General features: G+C 40.3%; 1 protein-coding gene across 2 annotated transcripts; it reads left to right on the forward strand.

Annotated features, from left to right (window-relative positions):
- Nucleotides 1-2146: 2146 nt before the first annotated feature.
- CTR9 (CTR9 homolog, Paf1/RNA polymerase II complex component) lies at nt 2147-26915 on the forward strand. Of its 2 annotated transcripts, XM_032641085.1 has the most exons (25): nt 2147-2382; nt 3912-4010; nt 5728-5967; nt 6481-6598; nt 7073-7162; nt 8515-8663; nt 9766-9873; nt 12761-12868; nt 12976-13212; nt 13440-13529; nt 13644-13772; nt 13883-14066; nt 15368-15456; nt 15968-16153; nt 16242-16329; nt 16470-16618; nt 18654-18770; nt 18913-19058; nt 19975-20046; nt 20946-21081; nt 21233-21379; nt 22009-22166; nt 23224-23320; nt 23550-23662; nt 25821-26915. In XM_032641085.1, the coding sequence occupies exons 1-25, from the start codon at nt 2338-2340 to the stop codon at nt 26254-26256; spliced, it is 3531 nt and encodes a 1176-aa protein (XP_032496976.1). In that variant the 5' UTR covers nt 2147-2337; the 3' UTR covers nt 26257-26915. The 2 variants fall into 2 exon arrangements, with proteins under 2 accessions (XP_032496976.1, XP_032496975.1); XM_032641084.1 differs by having other exon boundaries at nt 2155-2382; nt 13440-13772.

Genomic DNA, 26915 nt, shown 5'->3' on the forward strand with positions numbered 1-26915 from the left:
ATTTTGATGTATTTGTCTTGCAAACGTATTGCTATATGACTGTGCCTTCGACTTCTAACAGGTGGAACAGTTCTCAGAGCTTCTGAGAGTCTGCCTCGTGGGTTATAATCCTCAGTTTGGCTTAAATAAAATCCTCTTTCTTCTTCTTAACTTGATTGCTAATTAAATATTTGTCGACAGACACATGATGGATGTCGAAGAATTGGTAAGTTTTAATGCTGGGATGTATTCATTTGTCACTGGCCTTTAAAGAGTGTAATTCTTGCCATTAAGATTTTGCTTGAAACGCTTCCCACGTTCTGCCTACTCAAATCCTACCCATCTTTCAAAGCCACTTCAAAGTCCATCTTCTTTCCTTCCTTCAACAAGGATCAATAATAAAATCCTTAAGATAAGAAGGGATCTTGTGCTTCCTACCTTTGGGGACAAAAAGAAAGAGAGGATGGGAAGAGTTTGAGAGTGTGTGTCCTATCTGAAGTGAGCAAACTCCAAGGGATAGAGAGTTGGTCGCAGTTTCCAAAGTAAAGTCACATGAGTATTGGCCTATCACTTTACACCTCATCTTATTTCCATAACGATCCCAGGAGACAGATATGACCACCCATCATGGCCTCGCACCATTGGCAGATTACTGCATCCATGTCATAGGGCTGTTCTGAAGATTAAATGAGTTTTGGCAGGTAAAGTGCTGAAACAAGTAAACATTCAATACCTCTTAGTCACCATTATTTAATTCCCACTAGGGGAAGTAAGGACCAATCAATCAAAAGTATCAAGTAACTTGCCCAAACATGCCAGAGATACCACACACTTAGGGATAATTCCTGTGCTAATTTCTTGTCTTGGGAATTCCCAGACCAAGTTGGAAATGTCCAACACCCAACGTACCTGATATACAGACCCGTGGTTGCAACTTCTCTCTTTTTTTTGGCCGAGACGGGTGGCATGTGGGATGCTAGTCCCCCGACCAGGAATCGAACCCGTGCCCCCTTCCTTGGAAGCGTGGAGTTTTAACCACTGGACCACAAGGGAAGTTCTCCCACCCCTCCCCCACCCGACTCGTCTCCCATCACCAGCTGCAACTTTTATATCCTGAGGCCAGACTGTTACCTGTATTGGTGGGATTTTTTTTCTTTAGGGATTTTTTTCCTTACCCCCTTTTACGTAGGGAATAGCCTTTTAAGGCTTCTAGCATGAACCCAAAGCCTCTAACTCTGTCCCTGTGTAAGCATTAAAACTCAATGCCCTACAGTAATAGAAAACAGAATCCTACTTGTACCCACCACTATCTGGGTAGTCTTAGTACAGGCTTCAATTTCTGTTATTCAGATTAGTAGATCTCTCAGCTATGTATTTACAAGGACATGCTATGCTATGCTGTTCTTGTTGTTTTTTAATTCAGCATATCTAGGTGTTCATAGCAGGAGGATTTTCTGGTTATTCTAATTTGCCAGAACTAAGATTTCTATCATAGTTTTTTTTTTACTGACAATCAAATTAGTTCTGTTAATCTTTACATTCCCAGTTCTTACCTAAGGGAGCATTTTATATAGTTTTAAATTCCTGAAAATAAGCTCATGTTTTAAAGATGAAAGTTTATCAAAAACCTAGAGGTGGGTCCTCCCTGGTGGCGCAGTGGTTAAGAGTCCCCCTGCCGATGCAGGGAACACGGGTTCGTGCCCCGGTCCGGGAAGGTCCCACATGCCGCGGAGCGGCTAGGCCCGTGAGCCATGGCCGCTGAGCCTGCGCGTCCGGAGCCTGTGCTCCGCAACGGGAGATCCCATAACAGTGAGAGGTCCGCGTACCGAAAAAAAAACCAAACACTTAGAGGTGGGGAAGGGATAAGGAATAAAAAAAACCCCTAGAAGAAACTATGACATAGATCATAAAACTGCCCAGAAAAATATAATGACAAATTATAAGCCTAAAATGTTTTACTAATGATCAGATGTCATACTACTTCAGAAACAAGGCTTATTTTAATAAATGACAAGGTAAAGCACAATTTAAAAATTCACCTGCAAAGACTTATCCTATTGAAAGGCTCCTCCTACAGTCGGAGAACCTGAATCACAGGAGGAACCCTCCCATCGGACAGGCCCTCCCGCGGGGAAAGTTTCCGGGGCAGGGGGCGGGGCTGCCGGAAGTCGCCGGTCGCCGTCTGCTGTTCGTTGTTTGAGCTGCTGACGGGAAGGAGAAGTCCGAGCTTCGGCTGCGCCGCGGGGCGGCAGTCACGACCGGAGCCCGAGCCGCCGCTAGCCTCTGGACGAGCCAGAAGCCAGGAGCACCAGCTGCGGAGCGGCGGGGCCGAACGCCCGCTCGCCTTCTGATCTCGCCATGTCGCGGGGCTCCATTGAGATTCCCCTCCGGGACACTGACGAGGTAAGTGTAGAGAATGGGGGAGGGTGGGGACCTTGAACTTGGAGATCTCTCCCTCCCCCTTTCTCTCGACTTCGTTTCCGAAGCGAGAGCACCCTCTCCCCAGATCCAGCCACCCGGCCGAAGCTCCTATCACGTCTTTCCCCAGCCCCAGCGCCCTCCCAGGCTGGGAACATCAGGTCCGCGCAACCTCGAAGCCACCCCGAGAAGGAGTTCTTGAAAGTTCCCCACCAACCTGTCCGTATTTGACAGTACTCTGCTCTTTTCCTAATTCAGGAGCGCAGGGGTGTGACAGTGCCTGATAAAATGTAAGGCACCTCATAGATCGCAGAGGTGGGCGCAGATGTCACTGTGTTCTCTCTGCTACTCAAACTAAGTGTCTCTCCCTGGGAATATATAGGATGTCGCCCTTCCTCCCTTAGAAACTCGAGTGTCATGGTGCACCACATCTGCCACACAAGGCTCCATCAACGAAATAGAGACCCCAAGATAATAGCCGCTGCAGTGTGCTGATAGAATTAACCCCATTTCCCTTCCTGTCGCCTCTTTTATGGGTGGCCTATGGCTTGTCTGAGTAAAGTCTTCAGAATTGATGTTGTCTTATTCGATATCTCATACTCTTACTTTTGATTGAGGTACAATATTGAGATATGGTTCACTTACTGTAAAATCCAGTGGTTTTTAGTAGTGTAACCATCACCACTATCTAATTCCAGAACATTTTCCTACTGTTATTTTTGTGCCACATTCAGGAGTGTGTGTGACACAAATGATGCCTCCATGATTAGTGTGTACGGTGGCACTCAACTTTGCATTGCCTCTAGGACTGTGCTTCTCGAGTTGTCAGACCGGGACTTCCCTGGTGGCACAGTGGTTAAGAATCTGTCTGCCAATGCAGGGGACACGGGTTCAAGCCCTGGTCCGGGAAGATCCCACTGCTGCAGAGCAACTAAGCCCGTGCGCCACAACTACTGAGCCTGCGCTCTAGAGACCACGAGCCACAGCTGCTGAAGCCCGCATGCCTAGAGCCTGTGCTCTAGGCACAAGAGAAGCCACCACAAGGAGAAGCCCACGCACACCACAATGAGGAGTCGACCCCGTTCCCCACATCTAGGGAAAGGCCGCGTGCAGCAACAAAAGACCCAATGCAGCCAAAAAACAAAAGTTGTCAGACCGAGTCTCAGAGTCTGTGGCATGAGTCTCTGGGATGTTTATCTGTACTTTACCTGCATTATACGTTACGCAGGGTTTCCTTTTAGTTTTTTCAGTAAGAAAAGCTTTTGTAGCATTTTATAGTTCTAGTGATTTGAGGACAAATAGCAGGGTTTGTTTGCTATGCTTTAATATTACCATATAACGTATTTGTCATATGCTCCTTAAACGTTTCTTAATGTATGCTTGTTCAGCCCTATTGAAAGTGAACACAAATCCTATGTATAACCATACTGATATATCTTTAGGAAAGCAGTCAAAGAAGAAATGTGAATTTTAGAAAGAAAAATAAGAGTTAAAACCTACATTTTGTATTTTAGGTCATTGAACTTGACTTCGATCAGTTACCGGAGGGAGATGAAGTTATCAGTATTCTGAAACAGGAACACACACAATTGCACATATGGATTGCTTTGGCGGTGAGTATTCACGTAACAAATATTTTTTATATGTTGACTGGAAAAAATACGTGGTTCTATTTTCAGTTACAGTAATAGCCAGCTTGGGTGAATGATAGATAGTACCATGTATATGGAAGTTAATTGTATTAAAGGCAAGTTTACTAAGTGATGTGTTAGCCTCTGGTAAATTAGTATATGTTGGTGAAAGCAGAATTCATTTAAGTTAAAGAGTACTCTATATTGAGCATTTGATTATTTAGTGATTACTCAGTGAAGACTGGCTTATGGTTTGTAGATAAACTGAGAAAAAACGAGGTGCCACAATTTAAACAATCTAACACCCTCTACCCTCCCCAGCACCAGCTGCATAACGATGTTTCTTTTTTGTGGGAACATTATAGTAAGTGATTATGAATAAAATATAGTAAATACTTTGATCATTATTCCTAAGCAAGTTTGTCACAGGTCCCTTTCACGTAAAGATACACAGGAGGCCTCTGACCTTGAAGAGTCAGAGAAGTAGATCTGGAATCGGGCTTGTGTCCAGTGCTCAAGCCTAACTTTTTTTTTTTAAGCCTAACTCTTAAAGAGTTTCTTAAGTATGGATTTACAGAGAGATACTTTCAGTGACAAGCAGTGCCCTCCTGACTTGAAGTGCTAAGTTTTCCTAGTCTTTGGAGAACAAGACATTAATGCTTGTCACATATTTTTTAAAACCAGAAGGGAACTTAGTATTTTTTTAGTACAAATGCCTCCTTTAACAGCACTTACATGAAAATTGAAATCTTGGAGGGTTAGCATGGAACCTGTAGTAAAATAAATTCATAAAGCATTGTGGGCTGTAGGTTGTTACACTAGAAAGAATGTAGGCTTTGGGATTAGAGAGTCCTTTGTTCAAATTCCAACTCGGCTACTAACTAGACAAATGATCTACCTTCTGAGCCTATTTCCTCATCTAAAATAGGGGGTTGTTAGCACTCACCTTAAGGGTGGTTGTACAGATTAGAGATAATGTATATGAAGCTCCTGGCATTGTTTGTGGCCCACAGTAAGGGGTTAATAAATGGTGGATATTCCTTTTATTATTAATAAATGAAACAGATTCCCAGGGAAGTTATTCAGCAGACCCAAAGTCATAGACAATTTTTGATGGATCTATAACTGGAACCTAAGTTTTCTGTTTGGAATTCTTTATACCCTCTCACTATTGCTTTCTCTCTTGGACTCTGATTTAGTTTGAAATCAGCTATTGCTAGGTAAGAAGATGGAAGCATTTGTAGTGATTATAATTTTTTAAACAGCTTTATTAGGTATAATTCATCTATAGTAAACTGCACATATTTCACATGTACCATTTGAGAATTTTTAGCATATATGTACACCTGTGAAATCATCACCACAATCAAGATAACGAATATATCTGTCACCCCTAAAACTTTCCTCCCACCTCTCCCTTGCCCCTCCACAGTGCCCAGGCAACCCCTGATCTGCTTTTTGTCACTAAAGATTAGTTTGAGATTTATCCATGTTGTAGCACGTACCCAATAGCTCCTTTTTACTGCCGAGCAGTAGCCATTATACAGATAGACCACAGTTTGTCCATTCACCTTTTTCTCAACAATTTAGTTGTTTCCAGTGTGGGGCTATTACACATAAAGCTGCTGTAAACATTTGTGTACAACTTTTTGTATTGACATATCCTCCAGTAATTCTAGTTTGATTCTTTACCTTGTAGCTGGAATACTACAAGCAAGGAAAAACAGAAGAGTTTGTAAAGTTGTTGGAAGCAGCGCGTATAGATGGCAATTTGGACTATAGAGACCATGAAAAAGACCAGATGACTTGCTTGGATACATTGGCAGCCTATTATGTACAACAGGCTCGGAAGGAGAAGAATAAGGACAACAAGAAAGATCTTATTACACAGGCAACCCTATTGTATACGATGGCAGATAAAATTATTATGTATGATCAGGTAAATTAAATCAGATATCTTTGAATTTATGAAAGGGAAAAAAATACCACATGAAAGTAAAATGTGTATAATAGGCAACAGATTTTCTTTCAGTTTTTCTTAAAATAACATAGTTGATAAGAATAGTCAAAAAGAAGGGTTCCTTAATAAAATAGAAATTTCTTTGGTCCTGGTACTGTTGAAGTAATATGGGCAGATTTAGCATGTGAAACTTATCCACTTGTTGAGTTGGTAATTCCAACATCCTCAGGTGAACTTCAAGCATATTTTAAGGAGTTTGAACTTTTCTTTTTGTCATCGTTCCTGGCACAGACAACTTGCATTTTGGGATAGTTCCTCAATTTGCAATTAAGAATTGCTTACTGGTAGTTTAAACACATTACAGTGATAGAGGAATTCGTGTGATGATCCGCTTCCTTCCTATATGGTTTTCATTTTCATGTTACACATTTGTGTTAAATTGTGGTTAGTCCTGCATAAAGTCAAGTCTAAGATGATGCATTACTTTTTCAGAACCATTTGTTGGGAAGAGCCTGCTTCTGCCTACTTGAAGGTGACAAAATGGATCAGGCTGATGCACAATTTCATTTCGTACTCAACCAGTCTCCAAATAATATTCCAGCCCTTCTTGGTAAGTCATTTTTGGCAACCATCTTAGGAATCTGTATTTTTCATCTGTGCCTAGAATGTATTTCTTTGTTGATGACTCCTTAGTAACTGGGCTGGGCAGCAAAGTAGAAGAGCTTTACCTTATTAAAAATAAAACTATTACAATAGATGATTGTTTCTGTTGAAATTACAGAAATAAGATATATACCAGTTAAGCATAATTTGTTATACACTTCTAAAGCGTCAATAAGCAATCTATTTGGACAACTCTAAGCTACTTTAACTATTTTATAACATTTAACATAATATAGTACCGTTCTATTTATAGGCATAGATTAATGTACCCTCATGGAAAACAAGTTTAGATATGAAATCATTTTTTCTATTTTCAAGTATTTCTTACTGAGAGAGATATTTGATTTAGGTGAGTTAGTAGAGAGCATATGAGACTTGTGTTCTTTAATAAGTGCATGTTTATTTTTAAAAATCATTACAGGTAAAGCTTGCATTTCATTCAACAAGAAGGATTACAGAGGAGCTCTCGCTTACTATAAGAAAGCCTTGCGAACTAACCCAGGATGTCCAGGTAAGAGAAAAACTGTAAGTCTAGGCTGTGTATGATCCAACTTAAAATATTGATATTTGATTCAAAAGCTGCATAGTAGATCATAATATAATCTTTTTGCCCTATACTAGTTTTCTTTCCAAAATCTCATTCATCTAGCAAATTTTGAAGTCAAATGTAAAATGTTTCCAGAAGGAGAGGGTGTCAGTGTCAAATTCTGTTGTTAGGCCAAGTAAAATAGGGAATGAAAATTGATCATTGGATTTCCAGCATACAAATCATTAGTGACCTTGATAAAGCAGTTTTACTGAAATGGTGGAGGTGAGATACTCATTAGTGTGGAGTCAAGAGAGAAAAAAAAAGGAAGGGAATTGGGAGGCAGCAAATGTAGATCTCTCAAGGAGTTTTACTATCTAGGGAAGAGTAGGAATGAATTGACAACTGGAAAGGGAAATGGAATCAAGAGGGGATTTTTTTAAGATGCGAGAATGTATATGGATGAGAATGATCTAGTTGAGAGGGAAAATTTGATGATGTGGGAAAAATAGGGCAGGGTTGCAGGAGCAGTGTCCTTAGATGAGAAGGGGTAGGAACTAGTGAGCAGTGGAGAGGTTATCCTTAGAAACATGGTTGTGATTTGGCATGGCTTTGGAATTGGGAAGCATTTATAAGCATAGCTCTGCAGATGTGCATGTAGTCAGTCACTATATTTAAGACCTTAATGAAGCTTTTTGTTCTTTGTTTAAAAATTGCTCTTTAAAAATTAGATAATGAAGCTGTGACAGGGCGAGAGAGAGTCATGGACATATACACACTAACAAACGTAGTAAAGTAGATAGCTAGTGGGCAGCAGCCGCATGGCACAGGGATATTGGCTCGGTGCTTTGTGGCAGCCTGGAGGGGTGGGATAGGGAGGTTGGGAGGGAGGGAGACGCGGGAGGGAGGACATATGGGAACATATGTGTATGTGTAACTGATTCACTTTGTTGTGGGGCAGAAACTAACACACCATTGTAAAGCAATTATACCCCAATAAAGATGTTAAAAAAAAAATTAGATAATGAAGGTACAGTGTAGCCAGGAGCATTGGAAGACAAGAAAAATACCACTATTATAGGTGTTCTGTTCTATGGTGAGAAAGGTATCCTTGATGAGGGGGTAAGTGTTGGGAGGTGTGAGGGGAGAGTGATATGCTCTGACCTCCAGTGAAACCAAGTTTGTGATACACCCGAAGATTTTATAGTGTAGTTATACTGAAGTTAATTCTGCGATTTTGCAACTTGTAAATAGAGAATGTTTAAGCATTAAAAAAATTTTTAATCCTAAAAATGCCCTAGTTTGACAGACTGAATGACTTGATTTTATTTTTGTAGCGGAAGTTCGTTTAGGAATGGGCCATTGCTTTGTCAAACTTAACAAATTGGAGAAGGCTCGTCTGGCATTCAGCAGAGCCCTGGAACTCAATTCCAAGTGTGTGGGAGCATTGGTGGGACTGGCTGTTCTAGAACTCAACAATAAAGAGGTATGTGAGTGAAAAAACTGTCTAGTTCCTGACTGATTTGTCAGGTGAATAGTATTGAATTATATATTGAATTATATCTCAACAGAGCTGTTAAAAAATGCAATCTTTTGGAGTCTTTTCTATTATTTGCCTTAGCAGTAAATTATTTAGGACAGTGATATCAAGTATATTTACTACATGCACCCAATTTCAAAGGGCAGGAAATGCTTTCCAGTGGCAGTGTTTCTGCAGTTAAGTTTGTTAAGAAAGCTAAATTCTAAAAGTTTACCTCACTATTTGAATTTATTTTTATTATTTTTTCTTTAATTTTTAAAGATTACTTTCCATTTGCAGTTATTACAAAATCTTACCTATATTCCCCATGTTGTACAGTACATCCTTGAGCCTATCTTACACCCAGTAGTTTGTACCTCCCACTTTCCCACCCTGTATTGCCCCTCCCCCCTTCCCCCTCACTGGTAACCAGTAGTTTGTTCTCTATATCTGTGAAGCTGCTTCTTTTTTGTTATATTCACTAGTTTGTTGTATTTTTTAGATTCCACATATAAGTGATATCATACATTATATATCTTTCTCTGACTTACTTCAGTTAGCATAATGCCTTCTGGGTCCATCCATGTTGCTGCAAATGGCAAAATTTCATTCTTTTTTATGGCTGAGTAGTATTCCATTATATATGTACATATACCATATCTTCTTTATCTATTCATCTGTTAATGGATACTTAGGTTGTTTCCATTATCTTGGCAGTTTCCATATCTTGCTATGAACTTTGGGGTGCATGTATCATTTCGAATTAGTGTTTTTGTTTTTTTCAGATATATACCCAGGAGTGGAATTGCTGGGTCATATGGTAGTTCTGTTTTTAGTTTTTTGAGAAACCTTCATACTGTTTCCCACAGTGGCTATGCCAATTTTCATTCTCACCATCACTGTTGGAAATTTTTTAATCCCTGATGAAAGTTAACTAAAACAAGAGCTATATTTTGCTATCTGAACTTAGATTTGTATAATCTTATTTCTTCAACTATAAAGGAAACTTTGAAAAAGTGCTATTTAAGTAATATTTCACTCAACCCTGCCATCATTGTTTTTCTTTTAGGCTGATTCCATCAAAAATGGTGTCCAACTTCTTTCCAGAGCCTATACTATTGATCCTAGCAACCCTATGGTATTGAACCACTTGGCAAATCACTTTTTCTTCAAAAAGGTAGGAGAAATCATTTATTAAAGTTGTTTAATTTTAAATCCTGATTTTTGTTTTTCTGTACTGCAGGTGATACTTTATCTTTTTAACTTGGAAAGAAATTTGAATCAAGAGTTTTTTTTCAAGTTAGAGTTTGGATTAGTATCTGGGGATACTAATTAGTATCTGGGTATGTTTGTTCATTCATTCATTCATTCATTTAATAATTATTGACCCTGTATACTGTACCCAACATTGCAATAGGGATGTGGAGTTCAATAAGATGTGGTTTCTGCACTCAAGGAGTTGTTTCATAGAAAACACAGATATGGGAACAAATGTAAATGTAAAAATAAAGGTCTCTGCCCTGCTGTGGTAAAGAAATGAAAGAGGAAGTGATTAAGGAGAGTTTTCATCACCAAGAATGAGAGAGCTCTTGAACTATGTTTTTAGAAGAAGGTCACTAGGTAGCTGAAAGAAGACAGGCACAGATCTATGAAATGGTCTTAGTAGTTTAGTAAGAGTGTAGCATATGGTGAAATTTTTGCTTGTTTATTTTCACATGTTGATCATGGTGTAATTTTTTAAGTTGCCACTAACTCTGTAGAAGCAGTGGCATTCTAGGTTTCTCAGATACTAAAAGAGTTTTTATATAGTTAGTAAGCATGAGTTTAATCAGTCATTTTTAAACCAGGTACTAAATTATACCAAGAGCTTTAATTAAATAGCAGTTTAGGTAAGAGTTCACAAAACTGCATCAATCCTTATTAGTAATAGATGCTATGTTGCTGTTATTGTTGCTATTAATATGCATCGTATGCTTATAAAATGCCAAGTACTGTTAAAAGTGCATGCTATGAATTTATATGATATTCAAAATAGTCCTATGTGGTAGGTAATATTTTCCTCATTTTGTGGATGTAATGGAAGCAAGAGTTAATAGCCTGAGGTCACACAGCTATTCACCATGATGCTTTACTCTCTCTGGCTGTAGAAGCATACTCCCTTTTCATAATGAATTATTAATTAAGCTTTATGCTATAGCTGTTTTAGTACTAAAAGGCAGCTACTTAAGGAGAGGATGGAAATGTATCTCATATGTAAATGAAGTGTTACTGTTTAAGATAAAACAGCTACACAAGTTAGTTTGGTTTTTACTGGAAAAACAGCAACAGCACAAAAACAGAGGATGGATGATTCTAAATATTTGAGGGCATATCTAGTAGTCAGTGCTCACAGCAGTTGGGACAGCTTCCTTGAACCAAATGAGAATAATTCAGTTTTTAATTTTCAATGCTAGTCACCATTCCACTGCAGAAGATAAAGACTTGCTTCTACTGAGAACAATCAGTATATTCAGAACCTTAAAGATTACATAGGTGATGGACTTCCCTGGTGGCGCGGTGGTTGAGAGTCCGCCTGCCGATCCAGGGGATGCGGGATCGTGCCCCGGTCTGGGAGGATCCCACATGCTGAGCGGCTGGGCCTGTGGGCCATGACCCCTGAGCCTGCACGTCCGGAGCCTGTGCTCCGTGATGGGAGAGGCCACAGCAGCGAGAGGCCCACGTACCGCAAAAAAAAAAAAAAAAAAATGAAAAGATTACGTAGGTGAAATATGTAAATCAAGCCAGTATATTTGGGTGTTACTGAACACCTGATCTGTGATCAGCACTGTGCCAGGTGTCATGAGGTCATCTTGCACTGGATATATGTCTTTAAGGTTTACAGAGCATGTTTACATATGTTTTCTCAGTTTGTCATTACAACAGCCCTAGAAGGTAGGCAGGGTATTTCCATACACTCATTCCAGTGAACAGTATATAAATTAAGCCAGAAGGCTGTGTCATGTAATTAAAAGTGTGGAATTTGAATCACTTGGTTCAAATTCTGGCATCACCATTGTATATAGTTCTGTTGCTTTGCGCAAATAAACTAATAATTTCCCTAAACTTTAATTGCCTCACTTATAAAATAGTAATAATACCTACTGTATAGGATGTGAGGGATGGTAGTTAGGATTAAATGTAATATGCATATTAAATACTTATCTAATGTGAAACACTCAGTTCCTGATAAAAGCTGCAATCCCATTATTATTTCTAATGTAAAAAAAAAAAAAAGTCAAAAGTGGTCATTGACCAAACAAAAACTCTACTTCAGACCAGATTTCTAGTCAAATGAATAAAACACATTCCTATTAAAACTGGAAAGTTGTTTCTACCCCTGATGTATGAACTCTGACTCTGAGACACTTGGGAGACTAATCCAAAGGAAAGTCAGGCCTAATAGAAAGGTCATGACCCATGCATTCAAATAGAGCTGAGTCCAAGTCCAAGTGCTGGCGCTTGCTACCCTCATGTGATAGAACATAGCCTTGGAGTCAGAAAAAGAAAAACAACCCACTAAATTGAGATTCTGGCTTTTCACCTTAGATAACAAACTTTACTTCTTTCAGTGTCTATTTTCCCATCAATAAAATGGTAATAATGACACACTTTGCAGGGAGGTTGATTAACCTTAGAACTAATATAAGTATTATACCTAGCAGAGGGCTTTGAATATAATAGTTCTCAATAAACTGTAACTGCTTCCATTACTGTTAATAAAGGACTTAACCTCTCTTGGGTTCTCTCATCACAAAAATAGGGACTAATGCCTCAAAGGATTGTTGTGGGGATTAAATGAAGTAATAGTACTGGGGAGATGTTAAGTACTGGACCACTGTTAGTTCCCATCCTCCCTGAATTCATCAGCGAGGGGGTGAGGAAAATGATTTGTAATTCTGGATACAGTGCTGCTATTGTTCATTCAATAAACAAATTGTAAAAGTGAAATTTGGGGAAGCCTTATGACTGAGACTGGTAGAATTGTTTGGGTTCACTCAGCTGAGTTTCGGATCTTCCTTGTTCAGGATTACAGTAAAGTCCAGCACTTGGCTCTCCACGCATTCCATAATACAGAAGTGGAGGCCATGCAAGCAGAAAGTTGCTATCAGTTGGCTAGATCATTCCACGTCCAGGTAAGTTAACTTTACACCCTCTCTAAATATCTAATTCTTTAATGGTTTTCCAAATCATTTAAAAACTTTTGTACATATTGTTGGCCTTGTTTTATTTCATTTTTTAGGAAGATTATGACCAAGCTTTCCAGTACTACTATCAAGCCACACAGTTTGCCTCATCCTCTTTTGTGCTGCCTTTTTTTGGTTTGGGACAAATGTACATTTATCGAGGTGACAAAGAGAATGCATCTCAGTGCTTTGAGAAAGTCTTGAAAGCTTATCCTAATAATTATGAAACTATGAAAATTCTTGGCTCTCTATATGCCGCCTCAGAAGACCAAGAAAAACGAGATATCGCCAAGGTATGTTTTAAAAATCTAAAAATTTTATTTTCTGTTAGCTATCTCTAGATGCGCATTCCTCATTTCTTGTTATTGCTAGTAGAAATATGATGGACACAGTTTTGTTAGCTGAGTTTGTTGTAGTTGAACTAACATTTGACTTATCAAACAGGGTAGAGTAGCTACCACATTTCAATGTCATACCCTAGAGTTGGAATGCTTTAGCTTAATGATCTCTTTCATCCCAGGGCCATTTGAAGAAGGTCACAGAACAGTATCCTGATGACGTTGAAGCTTGGATTGAGTTGGCACAAATCTTAGAACAGACCGATATACAGGTATTTAGCCATGTTTTTCATCTGCTACCTGATGTGTTTTTGGTAAGCCTAATGCAGTGTTTCTCTTCCTCTCATTTTCACTTACACTTTATTCTGTCCACCATGAAAATACAGGGTGCCCTGTCAGCCTATGGAACAGCGACACGGATCCTTCAGGAGAAAGTGCAGGCCGATGTCCCCCCAGAGATTCTGAATAACGTGGGTGCCCTCCATTTCAGGCTTGGAAATCTGGGAGAGGCAAAGGTAGGAACGTAGAAATATTCCCTTCTTTTATACTATCAAGTTCAATGCACACTTTTTCCTATGTATCAACCAAGTCTTTTAACAATGTAATTTTCTTTTCTTTCTCCTAGAAATACTTTTTGGCATCATTGGATCGTGCCAAGGCAGAAGCTGAGCATGATGAACATTATTACAATGCCATTTCTGTTACAACATCATACAATTTAGCCAGGCTGTATGAGGCGATGTGTGAATTCCATGAAGCAGAAAAACTATATAAAAACATCTTACGGGAACATCCTAATTATGTTGACTGTAGGAATTTTAAACTTTTTTTGTGTGTATTAAAATGTCCACAACAGCAGCAAAAAATTTAGCCTGAAAAAAATCTTTCTTAGAACCAGTAGTAAACAGTTTCAGGAAATTCCCTTGTGGTCCAGTGGTTAGAACTCCATGCTTCCACTACAGGGAGCCTGGATTCGATCCCTGGTCAGGGAACTAAGATCCTGTAAGCCCCGCAGTGCAGCTGCGGTGCGACCAAAAAAAAAAGTTAAACAGTGTTGAAGGTTATATGCCTGCCCCCTTTTCTTCAAGGCAAATTTGTGGCCTTAAAAAAAAAAAAAAAGAAAAAAGATGCAGCTTCAGTTAAATTTATGCTAGAAACGAAAAGAAACAACTAAAAACCAGTTGGACCATATTTTATAGACTAGGCCATCTTCAGTGGGTCAGCTACCTTTATTAGGCTTTTAACAGCTCCTTGGCATATTTGGTGATGGGTTTATCTTTATGATGGGTCCTGCTTTGAATTCATATAAACATTTTGCTATGTTTATAATAGAACAGTGCTTTTCCTGGAAATAATTATTACTAAAAATGTCCTACCTTGAGTTTTTACAACCTAGACAATGTGAAATTTGGTAACTTTTTAACTAAAAATATTTTATATGCTGTACTTCCCTTAAAAGAACCTAAAGCTATGATGTTTTGACTGTGGTCAAATTAGGGGCTAGCAATTTGGCCCCTGTCATACTGTTATGGATGCAAAAGTGATTTAAAATAAATAAGGTTTTAGTTGAATGTCAGGCTAAATTTGAACTGAGTTGATAGGCAGTAGTAAGCCATTGTTGTTTCCTGGAGAGAGTGACATTTTTTGGAGAAAATAACATTTGTATGGCACTTTTTTTATTTAAGTGGGAGAGCCACAGTTAGAGCCCAGGTTTTCTAACTAGTAATCCCTAGTAGTCTGTGCTTTCACTGTAGTGCCATATGCCAAGCACAGTGCTGTGCGTCAGAGAGAAATTGGAAACAGAACAATGCTAAGCTTTTAAAATAACTTAACTTGAGATGATGACTTGGTCCAAGGTGCTAGCCTGGGGAACGGAGTGGAAGAGATAATCTGAGATTTCAAACAGGAAGACTTGATGGTGGCAGAGTTGCTCTTCAATTTATTAGGTTATTAATTAGCTATATTGATACTTGTTATAGTTTCACCTGTGGGACTTTTCTGTTCATTATTAATGTATTAATGAAAAACAATTGTTTCAAAAGTATGACTTTAAAATTATGATTCTACTTTATAGCTAATATTTTAAACATGAAAACTTGTATATTTTCAGGCTATCTGCGCCTAGGAGCCATGGCTAGAGATAAAGGAAATTTTTATGAGGCTTCAGATTGGTTTAAGGAAGCTCTTCAGATTAATCAGGTTGGTAATATTAACTCTTAGATTTGAAAAATAATTATTTTACCATTTCCCCCCAGTAAATCAAGTTTTCCTTTTAATGGCTATCATATTTCTAGACTTGGCATCTCCCTGTTTTTTTCATTTACTTGTTAAAGATACTAAAGGGTATAGAAGTCATCTAAACGTTTTGATTGTGGCCCACAGTAAGAAATAGATTTCACACTACAGCCTAGTACATACACACGTGTGTATACAGACAACTGAAATCAAAGTTTTACAAATCATTTTGTGCTCTTTCCATAGGCAGTACATTGACATTTTTACTGTATTCCATTCTGTTGCATTTCTTATGGTGATAACTAAACACTAAATTGATGTTACAAGTCACTGATCCATCTCAACTCTCAGTTTGAAAAACACTGTTGTAAATGTAGCTTGTAAACCTCTCCAGTAATTAGCTGTTGTGGAAAGATGATTGATCTCTCTGAATCCAAATTACAGATTTTGCTTCTTTTTATACGTGTGTTTTTAGGACCATCCGGATGCTTGGTCTTTGATTGGTAATCTTCATTTGGCAAAACAAGAATGGGGTCCAGGCCAGAAGAAATTCGAGAGGATATTAAAACAACCAGCTACTCAGAGTGACACTTATTCTATGCTGGCCCTTGGCAACGTCTGGCTCCAAACTTTGCATCAGCCCACCCGAGACAGAGAAAAGGTAATCTTTTTCCATCTCTTTAAAACAAAATTGATACTTATTTGATTCTTGTTTGAATTTTTTTTATAATGTTTGTATCTCTTTATAGGAAAAGCGTCATCAAGATCGTGCTCTGGCCATCTACAAACAAGTACTCAGAAATGATGCAAAGAATCTGTATGCTGCTAATGGCATAGGTAATTATACAGTTTGGATATCCATAATAATTTGTGAAATGAATGCTTTTGGAGGGATGTTTGTAGATCAGAATTTCTCTCTAGTTGTTTTTCTGGCTACAATTAGAAAATTCTAATTCTGTGAACCTTTTTATAACTAGGAGCTGTTTTGGCCCACAAAGGATATTTCCGTGAAGCTCGTGATGTATTTGCCCAAGTAAGAGAAGCAACAGCAGATATCAGTGATGTGTGGTTGAACCTAGCACACATCTATGTGGAACAAAAGCAATATATCAGCGCCGTTCAGATGGTAATGTCTTATTTTTCAAGATATTTTTATTTTGTGTTCATTGTTGAGCACTTGTTTCCTTAACCATTCTGGTCCTGCCTTGGAGCTGGATGCTATCTCTTACGACACTGTGTCTATTCAGAGGCTTATAATTATATATGGTTAAGGCCAGTCTTTGGTGTCCAGACAGAGATGTGAGTCCTGGTTCCACCTTTAATTGCATGTCTTGGACAAAGGACATCTTCTCTGAGCCAGTTTTCATATCTATAAAATAGAAATAATTGTACCTTAATCTCATAGAATTTTTTGAGCATCCAGAATGAAAAATACTTGGCACCATACTTGGCACTAGTTTGCCTCGCATAGCAGTAAGTACTCAGAAGTTAGTGGGATTTAATATCCGTTTGCTTGTTTTACCCTCTTACTTCTCAGATGAGAGAACTGAGTTTCAGGAAGGTTAAATGACACTTAAAATGAAACTCCATGGGGATAAGTTTTCATGGTTATAGACTTATTTTTTAAATTTATTTTTGGCTGCATTGGGTCTTTGTTGCTGTGCGCAGGCTTTCTCTAGTTGCGGCGAGCGGAGGCTACTCTTCGTTGCGGTGTGTGAGCTTCTCGTTGCGGTGGCTTCTCTTGTTGCAGAGCACGGGCTCTAGGCGTGTGGGCTTCAGTAGCTGTGGCATCTGGGCTCAGTAGTTGTGGTGCACGGGCTCAGTTGCTCCGTGGCATGTGGAATCTTCCCGGATCCGAGCTTGAACCCATGTCCCCTGAATTGGCAGGCGGATTCTTAACCACTGCACCACCAGGAGAGCCCATGGCTATAGAATTTTATTATGCTTTTCATATTTGTTGATTACTTGAACTTGAAGTAAAAGAGTCATGCTTAGCATCTTTTGAATAGTAAAAAGTAAAAATGTTCTTATGGGGGAATTATTATGGTCAGAAAAAACAGGTTTCTGAACAAAGTTAGAAGACAGGCTCTGGACTTCCCTGATGGCGCAGTGGTTAAGAATCTGCCTGCCAATTCAGGGAACACTGGTTCGAGCCCTGGTCTGAAAAGATCCCACACGCCGCAGAGCAGCTAAGCCTGTGAGCCACAACTACTGAGCCTGCACCCTAGAGCCCGCGAGCCACAACTACTGAAGCCTGCACGCCTAGAGCCCACGCTCCACAACAAGAGAAGCCACCACAATGAGAAGCCTGCGCACCGCAACCAAGAGTAGCCCCCTCTTGCTACAACTAGAGAAAGCCCGTGTACAGCAAGGAAGACCCAACACAGCCAAAAATAAATAAGTAAATTTTAAAAATAAAAGAAGATAGGTTCTGGGAAGTGGTTAACCATTTTTCTAAAAAGGATGGGTATTATTGTATTCAGAATATTGGAAAGGTCCTGGTCACAGGGACTTACAGAACCCAGATTGCATATGGTAGTCTCAGAGGTTGTGTTTTTGGAGGTGGGCCTTCTTGATCTGCAAATTAATTTCTAGGGATATTCAGGGAAAAACCGTCTAACCACCTTCCACAAAAAAGAACTTACCTATGATAAGATATGTTCCATGGTCAGAAAGTGATATGTTCACAGCAAAATTAATACCAGTATTGCTATATTGGTTTTACTAAGAAATTAACAGCAAGAACAGTGAGACTTATCATTCTCGTTGCCAGTAGGTTCCACCAGTCCTAAAGAAAGGTGGTAGAGCACCTTAGGAGCCAGGTGTATGACTTCTAATAAGTTGTCAGTGAGCTTGTTCTAGATAGTATTGCTGAAGATACAAAAAAAAGACCTTCCAGTCTGTTTAACCTTTCAGTGTTGGTCGAAATTTCAAATGGAAAAACTATTTCTAGTATGTAATTTTTCTTGTCAGGTTTTTATGTTGTGAAAAATGTATGCTGGTGAGTGTAAAATATCGTCCTCAAATTAGTCTTTGAAATTAACCGTTCAAAAGACAAAATACCTTTTCACATAGCTTTAAGATCGCTTGAAATTTTGTCACAAAATGACAATATCATTTAATCCTTGTTGTGTTTTAATTAACGTTTTCTTTTATTGTAGTATGAAAACTGCCTCAGAAAGTTCTATAAGCACCAGAACACTGAAGTTGTCCTCTATTTGGCCCGGGCTCTCTTCAAGTGTGGCAAGTTACAGGAATGCAAACAGACTCTGCTGAAGGTAAAAAAGAGAACTCAATTCTATGCTGCATTGTATTTTTTGTCCTGTTTTACGCATGCTTACACACCTAACACTCTATTTGACTAAAATTCTTTTCATGTCATTATACCATATGAAAGATTTGCTTTGTTTTTGTTTATAGGCTAGACACGTGGCACCCAGTGATACAGTTCTTATGTTTAATGTGGCCTTGGTCCTGCAAAGATTAGCTACCTCTGTCCTGAAAGATGAAAAGAGTAATCTGAAGGAAGTACTCAATGCTGTGAAAGAACTGGAGCTTGCACACAGGTAAGATTTTGTAGGAACAACCTTTGAAATGCTTTGTTTCTTTAAACCCACAAGGCTCAAAAGAGAATCATTCTCTATTAGAATCATTCCAGCGATTTTTAAGCCAAAGCAGACAGCTTCCGCCAGGTGGCACCCAACCGTAGCCAGGATCCTGCTAGAATTGGATCATGCAGTCCGACCCCTAGAACTGGCTGGCTGGCTTTGCAAACTTGCCCTAGATTTTTCATTGACCTGTCAATAATATGACCCAGCATTTTACACACTAGAAATTTTTAGACTCCACTTACGCTGGTTTTACTTGTTATACTAGTGTCTTTTTATGTGATATTAGTTTTACTTAAGCTGAGATTAAGACCTTTCCTCTTAAATATTGAATAAATTTATTCAGCTCAGCTCAAAATTTATGTAACCTTACAGTACTTATTTGGTAATTCAGTGTATGATAAAATTAAAACCTGACATCTCTTCAGGTTTTGTCCAGCCTTATTTGAATTCTTGTTTAAGTATTCCTTGCCTTGCCTAGTAGATTGTAAGTGCTTTCATGGCTTAAGCCTCTTAACCTCCATGCTGGCATATTTAGTAAATTTGGTGTTTAGTAAAATTCATTGCTGGAATTGATTTTTGGTTGTCTGTGAATTTACTGATACCGTTAACTGTAACTTTATCATCATGAACTTACTAATATTGAGTGGTGTATTGATGAGAGTCCTTTTTTAAGTGAGTTGTATATATATTTTTCTTATTGAGATGACAGCCCTTCATGAATACATTCATTTAAGTATTAAGTGTTCATTAAGTTTCAATCAGTATGTAAGCCTCCTCTCAGACTGTTTTTTTAAGAACAGATTAAAAATCTAAAGGGTCTGTTTCATTAATTTTTTTTAAGTAAAGTATTTCATTTTCTCATTCTATTTAGATATTTCAGTTACTTGAGTAAAGTTGGAGATAAAATGAGATTTGATTTGGCCCTCGCTGCTACAGAAGCCAGGTAATGTACTATTTATGGAAGGTGACTCTGGGTGAGGCAGTGATAGCAGTGTGGACTGGGAGAGTAACACAGTAGTGAATGGGTTTCTGACCTTCCAGAGGTCAGTCTTTCACACTCCTCTCTGGGACACTCCAGCCTGGACCAAGGCTTTTTCCTAAGGGTCCTTTCAGGGAATATGGCAAAGTTCAAGTACTTAAGTTGTATGGGAAAATACTTTTCTATTTCACTAATGTCAGCTATGTAGTCAGAATCAAGACACGATTCCTGAATCTGTCACATGTAAAGATAGTATTGGGAATCTTTTTAGCTGTGCTTTGGGAGGACGGTTATAATTTGCAAACTTAACATAGTTGACAGTATTGGCTTCTGAGAAATTAAGTTAATTTTCCTAATTAAGACTCCCTGGTGGGGCAGCAGTTAAGAATCCGCCTGCCAGTGCAGGGGACACAGGTTCGATCCCTGGTCTGGGAAGATCCCACATGCTGCGGAGCAACTAAGCCCATGTGCCACAACTACTGAGCCCGTGAGCCACAACTACTGAGCGCACATGCCACAGCTACTGAAACCCACGTGCCTAGAGCCCATGTTCCACAAGAGAAACCACTGCAATGAGAAACCCACGCACCGCAACGAATAGTAGCCCCTGCTCGCCACAACTAGAGAAAGCCTGCGCACAGCAACGAAGACCCAAAGCAGCCAAAAAAATAAGATAAAATAAAAATTAAAAAAAAGAAAAGGGCTGAAGAATTAAAAAAAAAAAAAAAGACTTCCCATAGGTATCACCTAATGATCCTGCTTCAAACTTTTAAATGTGTGTAAGGAATACAGATGCTCTATGAGTTTTTTAATAAAAAGTATACTAGCTACATATGTATTTCTCTAAATTTGGATTGTTCTAGGCAATGCTCTGACTTACTGAGCCAGGCCCAGTACCACGTGGCCAGGGCGCGCAAACAGGACGAAGAAGAAAGGGAATTGCGGGCCAAACAAGAACAAGAGAAAGAACTGTTAAGGCAGAAACTTCTCAAAGAACAGGTATGTATTGTGTTTGCAGTTATACTAGAATTAAAGGTGTACATACATACACTTTGTATGTTAAAAAAGAGTTCTTCTGATGGTAGCCATGATTTTTTTTTTGTCATAAGAACATTGTGATGAGGTTTTTTCCTACTCTTTTTCCTCATAGGAAGAGAAACGTCTCAGAGAAAAAGAAGAGCAAAAGAAACTTTTGGAACAGCGGGCCCAGTACGTAGAGAAGACCAAAAATATTCTTATGTTTACTGGAGAGACTGAAGCGACAAAAGAAAAGAAAAGAGGTGGCAGTGGTGGACGGGTAAGATATGACTCCAGTTAGAAACGAAGCTAATTGGTTAAATTCACTCAGTACTTAGTCCTGAGCTTTGGCTTCCTCCTTTGCTAAAAGTTAGTTTTCCAACAGAGACTGCTTTAAATGGTATCCAGTATTTAGAAATGCATTTCACTGTTAGCTGAGTACAGTTTACCTTGTAGCAACTTTGTAGTTGATGATTTTTGCTATTTGAGGCATTCATCCCAATTAGAAGTTTTTAAAGTATGGGCCTCACCATGCACTTCTTCCACGTGACTTAGAGCAGCGGTCCCCAACCTTTTTGGCAGCAGGGACCGGAAAAATCGTGGAAGACAATTTTTCCATGGATGGTGGCAGTGGGGAGGGGTTGGGGGGAGGTGTTGGTTCAGGCGGTAATGCGAGCGATGGGGAGCGGTGGGGAGCGGCAGATAAAGCTTCACTCGCTCGCCCGCCGCTCACCTCCTGCTCTGCAGCCTGGTTCCTAACAGGCCACGGACCAGTACCGGGCCATGGCCCAGGGGTCGGAGACCTCTGACTTAGAGGACTGATGGGAAGTGGCCTCTTTCATACCTTAGCATTCCACCCACATTCCAGCAGCCAGGAAAGCAATGACTGTGGTCTTGTTTGGGTTTCAGCGGTCCAAGAAGGGAGGAGAGTTTGATGAGTTTGTCAACGATGACACCGATGATGACCTGCCTATATCCAAAAAGAAGAAGAGAAGGAAGGGCAGTGGTAGTGAGCAAGAAGGCGAGGAGGAGGAGGGTGGCGAAAGAAAGAAGAAGAAGAGGAGAAGGTAGTGTCATGGAATAACCTTTTAAATCACCTGGGTTTTAAACCACCTCATGAAAGTGGCAAAAGACCTTTCACCTTCTGAATCTTAGGTTTAGAATCTGTGAACACTTTTTTATCACTTGATCCCCCCAGATAGGGAAGCCTTTCATTCCCCCATTTCCTACTTTAATCCTAAAATGGGCCCCACTACCAAATTCCCGGCATGCTTGGAGTCTCCACACATGTCCACAGCTTTCCTTCTGAGAGCTCCGAGTCAGTCAATAATTGCCTTTCTTATGACTGAAAATTGCAATATTTATTGGAAAATCTATGCAGTTTAGGATGAGAAACGTTAGTGTGTCCACACTGACTGTCCATCTTTGAAATCTTAGAAAAGCCACTGAGCCTGTTTCCTCTCTGTAAAATAGCGATGGCCCACCTCCTGGTTTTACAGGATGTATAAAATGTGAATTTATGTGAATAAAGGGCCTTTTAATCCTCCTAGTGCCATCCGCTGTTAGGATAAGTGGTGCCCTGCCCCCCTCTCACCTGGAAGTGCCCCTAAGCTGTCTGTTCCTCTCATGGTGCTTTCGTGTCCGGGAACCTCCAGTGTTAGCTAGACCTGTTCTTTCCAACCCATGTTTGGCTCTGCTTGTGGAATTCATTCAGACCTGTGGAATTGAAGCTGTGGCTGGATATTAGCAGGCCTGGGATGAGTAGTTGGAAGGGAAGAAAGAGGAGGGGAAGGAGGTTGAGTCTGGAGCCTGGGTCTTTTCTCACATCTTCTGTCACTCACCAAGGGCAAGATTCGAGCTCATCTTAGATTAATAAGAGGGCTTAAAAGTGACTCAGTTAGTCAGCAGACATGGCATAAATACAGTTTTTGCAGACTCCCGAGCCATGTGCAGTAAGAGTAAGTTGTGGTCTCTGCCCTTGAGGGGTGTACAGTCTGCTCAAGGCCAGCCCCTGTAAAGAAGGGTGTTCAAAATGACTAATACTGTTTGAATGGCACAGAAGCCTTGGGTTTTATAGGCACGAGTGAATCTTGACAAACTTTCTCTTGGTGTTCACTATTTTAGACCTCCGAAGGGAGATGAAGGATCTGATGATGATGAAACAGAAAATGGCCCCAAACCGAAAAAGCGCCGTCTACCAAGAGCAGAGAAGAAGAAGGCTGTAAGTGTCCAGCTCTGTGGTTTTCATCCCCAGTAGGCATCAAAGACTGCGGTACTCTAGAATACATTCTTCCCCTGCAGTGTCTTCAAGCACAGACACTTGTTTTTGAAGTTTGTTGGTTGCAGTTTGATTGTATCAGTATCACTGCAGTGCAAACCCAATTTAACAAGACATCCTAACATAAAGAGTCTTGACTAATCTATTACGTTTGATGATCTTCTTTCTTCAGCCCAAGCCAGAACGTCTGCCTCCTTCAATGAAGGGAAAAATAAAATCCAAAGCCATAATATCATCAAGTGACGATTCATCTGATGAAGATAAACTGAAAATTGCTGATGAAGGGTAGGAATTTTTCACTTATGTTCTCCTAGTGAAGGATAACCAAGAGTGGTCACTGTGCCAAAGCGTCATCTCTGCAGCTTCTTAGAATCTTAGAGCAGGAAGAAGCCTGAGCACACTTCTCATTCCAGTCTTGTCATTTTGTCCTACTAAATGTTTGTCCCTTAAAGAAGGAAACCTATTTTGAAATCTCATTTCTTCGTGGATATTAGCTGAAATTTTCTATCATTTTGCTACACTGCCATTGACTGGCTTAAAGTATTAAGAGTAGCCTGATCTTGGTCACAGGGAGAAAGGGACTTTCTTGACCATTTCCTCCCTTGTCAGGCAGGGATGACTCAGCACTGCCTGCTCTATGGAGGGCTTATCGTAGACTCCTCTAGCTCACAGCCTACTTGGTGAAACAATATTCTGTTTCACTTGTACTGAACTTGCCCCTCAAGCTCTGCATTTGGATTCCTAGGCTAAGACTCTTAATACCATACTATGCTGGGTTCTTCTGATGGCCATCATTTCATTCAACAGACATTTGAACATCCATGCTATGAGATAGCAAGCTGAGAGCTGGGGATGCAGAGGATAAAGACATCGACCCTGCCCCCAGGGAATTTGTACTTTAGAGACAGTGGAGAATGACAATAAACCAAAACTACATTATAGTGGGAAAAGGGTTATCACTTACATTTTGCATTTATTGCTCTTCAGTGACCACATGTAATCTGGAGTTGAGGTAGTGGGGGGAATTATTGAGGTGTTTTTTTGTGGAAGAAAGGCTGTTTAAGTCTTAGAAGAAGAATAGAGAGTCCTAATCCACTGTACTTCAATAAAAAATAATAAGAATTTTTTTTAAAAATAAAAGGAAGAGAGAGTCTTGGTTGGTTAGAGGTGAGGCAGGGTGAGAGGTTAGCATGTCGAAGGGGCTAAGGGTCCTGGTGCAGGGCTAGTCTGGTAGGGTAAAGCATCTGTAAAGATCTGCAGTTCCCTTTTTCTCTGAAGATGCTGGTTGACACAGATTTGGATTGCTTTTCCCTAAAACACTGTTTCACCCTTGCCCACAGTGTTACCCTGGTCCACTGATTACAGAGTGATGGTTAGACCTTCATGAAGTGTTTGCTTATTTGGCCAGATGGAATGGAGTGAATTAGATCCCGGGGCCCACTGCCCTTAGCGTGTATACAGAATGAGTTATGTGATGTGTGTCTAGGTTTCTTCTTTCAGTTGTAAGCACAAAGAGCCTTTCTTCAGTCTACAGGGATGTTTTCATTTCTAGGGAGAGTAGTATGTTTCACCTCCCTCACCCTTCTTAGACTGACCCTGTAGGATTTAATATTCCTTTCTTGGAATATCTGTTATGGAAACCAAAACTAAGGAATATGCCCGAGGAGAAGCATGTCCTCCTCTCCACAGCTCTGGTGGGGGAGCAGTTGTGATAGTGGTGAAGGGAATGTTCTTTCCTCCAAGAAGCCAAGATTCCCTGGGTGCCACTGCACCCCCAAGCATTAGCACAGGTCCCCTGCCCTTAACATCTGATAAGTAGAGGGGGAACTCTGGCAAAAGTACACAAACAAGCTGCAGAACCTTTTTATTTAGCCCCAGCTTCCTATGTTGAGTAGGTCTAGTCGTGGCGGAGGGCACCGGAACAGAAGCAGATTCTGGGACAGAAAGGGTGACTTTGCTCCTTAGCGATCTTCTAGCACAGATGGCAGTGGCACAGAGGAGCTTCCCTCCCAGCCAGCCTTGGGACAGAGTGCATTCTTCAGAGTCTCTGCAGCCCAGTGAGGTCCCGGGTTGCACCTCTGCCACTGTGTATTGGTTTATAAAGATAAATAAATGTATCCCTTCCTTTTCATAATTTTACGTACGAAATTGAGAAATGCTTCATTCTGATGAAGGGTGCCTGGGATGACCAGTGCGGTCACCCTTCACTGTCTATGTTCTGTCTCAGAGCTAAAGTGCCTTATTCTTTTTAACTTTTTAATCCTCTCTTAATAACCCTATCACATTTACAAAAAAGCACACCAAAGGATATCACAAAACGAACACCTGTGTCAACAGCGATCCGGTCAAGACATTAAATGCCCTTCTTTTTTCAAGCACATCCCCGGTTTGTCGAGGCTCCCTTGGCCAGAACCCTGGTCTAACGAGCGTTTGTCTTTGCCAGACATCCCCGCAACAGCGACAGCGACTCCGATGAGGGCCAGCGGCGGAAGACGGGCGCCTCCTCGGAGGAGAGCGACTCCGACGAGAACCAGAACAAGTCCGGCAGCGAGGCCGGCAGCCCCCGGCGGCCCCGGAGGCAGCACTCAGATGAGGACTCAGACAGCGACCAGCCAGCCAGAAATCTCAGGCCCTCGGGCTCCGAACAGTCTGACAACGAATCCCTGCAGTCCGGGCGGAGCCGCTCGGGGGGCTCTGAGATGGACTCTCAGCCCGCGTCCCCCAGCGCCGAGTCGGACCACTACTCCGAGAGAGCATCTGACAACGAGGGGTCCGGCCGAGGCTCTGGCAGAGGCTCCGGCAATGAATCCGAACCCGAGGGATCCAACAACGAGGCCTCGGATCAGGGCTCAGAACGTGGTTCAGATGATAGCGACTAGGCTTTATTTCATGAAAAAGCTTCATCTCCGCAGGAAACTTTTTTAATATATGAAAGCTGTGATAAAAACATTTCAGGTGTTTGGTCAAACAGTGGTGGATTTTTCTTAAGGCAATTTTTTTCTCCTATCCATTTGTACGTTACCATGTCCCAAAAGATGTTTCCCTTGCGAGAGTCCAATATTTGAGTCTCTTGAGAAAAAGGTGACTATTCTTTATTATGGTACAATTCCACCTATCATATGTGAAAACCCCGGGAAGATAAACCCACATGCTGAACCATTCCTCCCGAGATTTGACTGAAACTGTGGCAGATGTCTCATGTTCTTTGTGTGTTAAGCAGCATATTATTAGGACTTTTATTGCAATCTTTTACCAAGTGGTGTGAGGAACTTGGTGTTAATGTCTTTGTTCCATTTCAAGTTTAGATCAGGAATATTTTTATTTTCTGGAGGAAGAGGTATCTACTGTATAATTGCACCAAAGTACAAATGAAAGGAAGGTTTTCTTCAATAGTGTAATACTGCAGCCATGTAGATAACACGACAAATATATCATTTGTTAGGTTGAGTAAGATGTGGAAAAATGCTTTTCTGTTAGTAGTATGCAAAGACCTACCTAAGCCACATAATAAAATTCTTTTACCAACTTTTTTGTGTAA

Source organism: Phocoena sinus, chromosome 8 (genome assembly GCF_008692025.1).
Source record: "Phocoena sinus isolate mPhoSin1 chromosome 8, mPhoSin1.pri, whole genome shotgun sequence".
NCBI lineage: Eukaryota > Metazoa > Chordata > Mammalia > Artiodactyla > Phocoenidae > Phocoena > Phocoena sinus.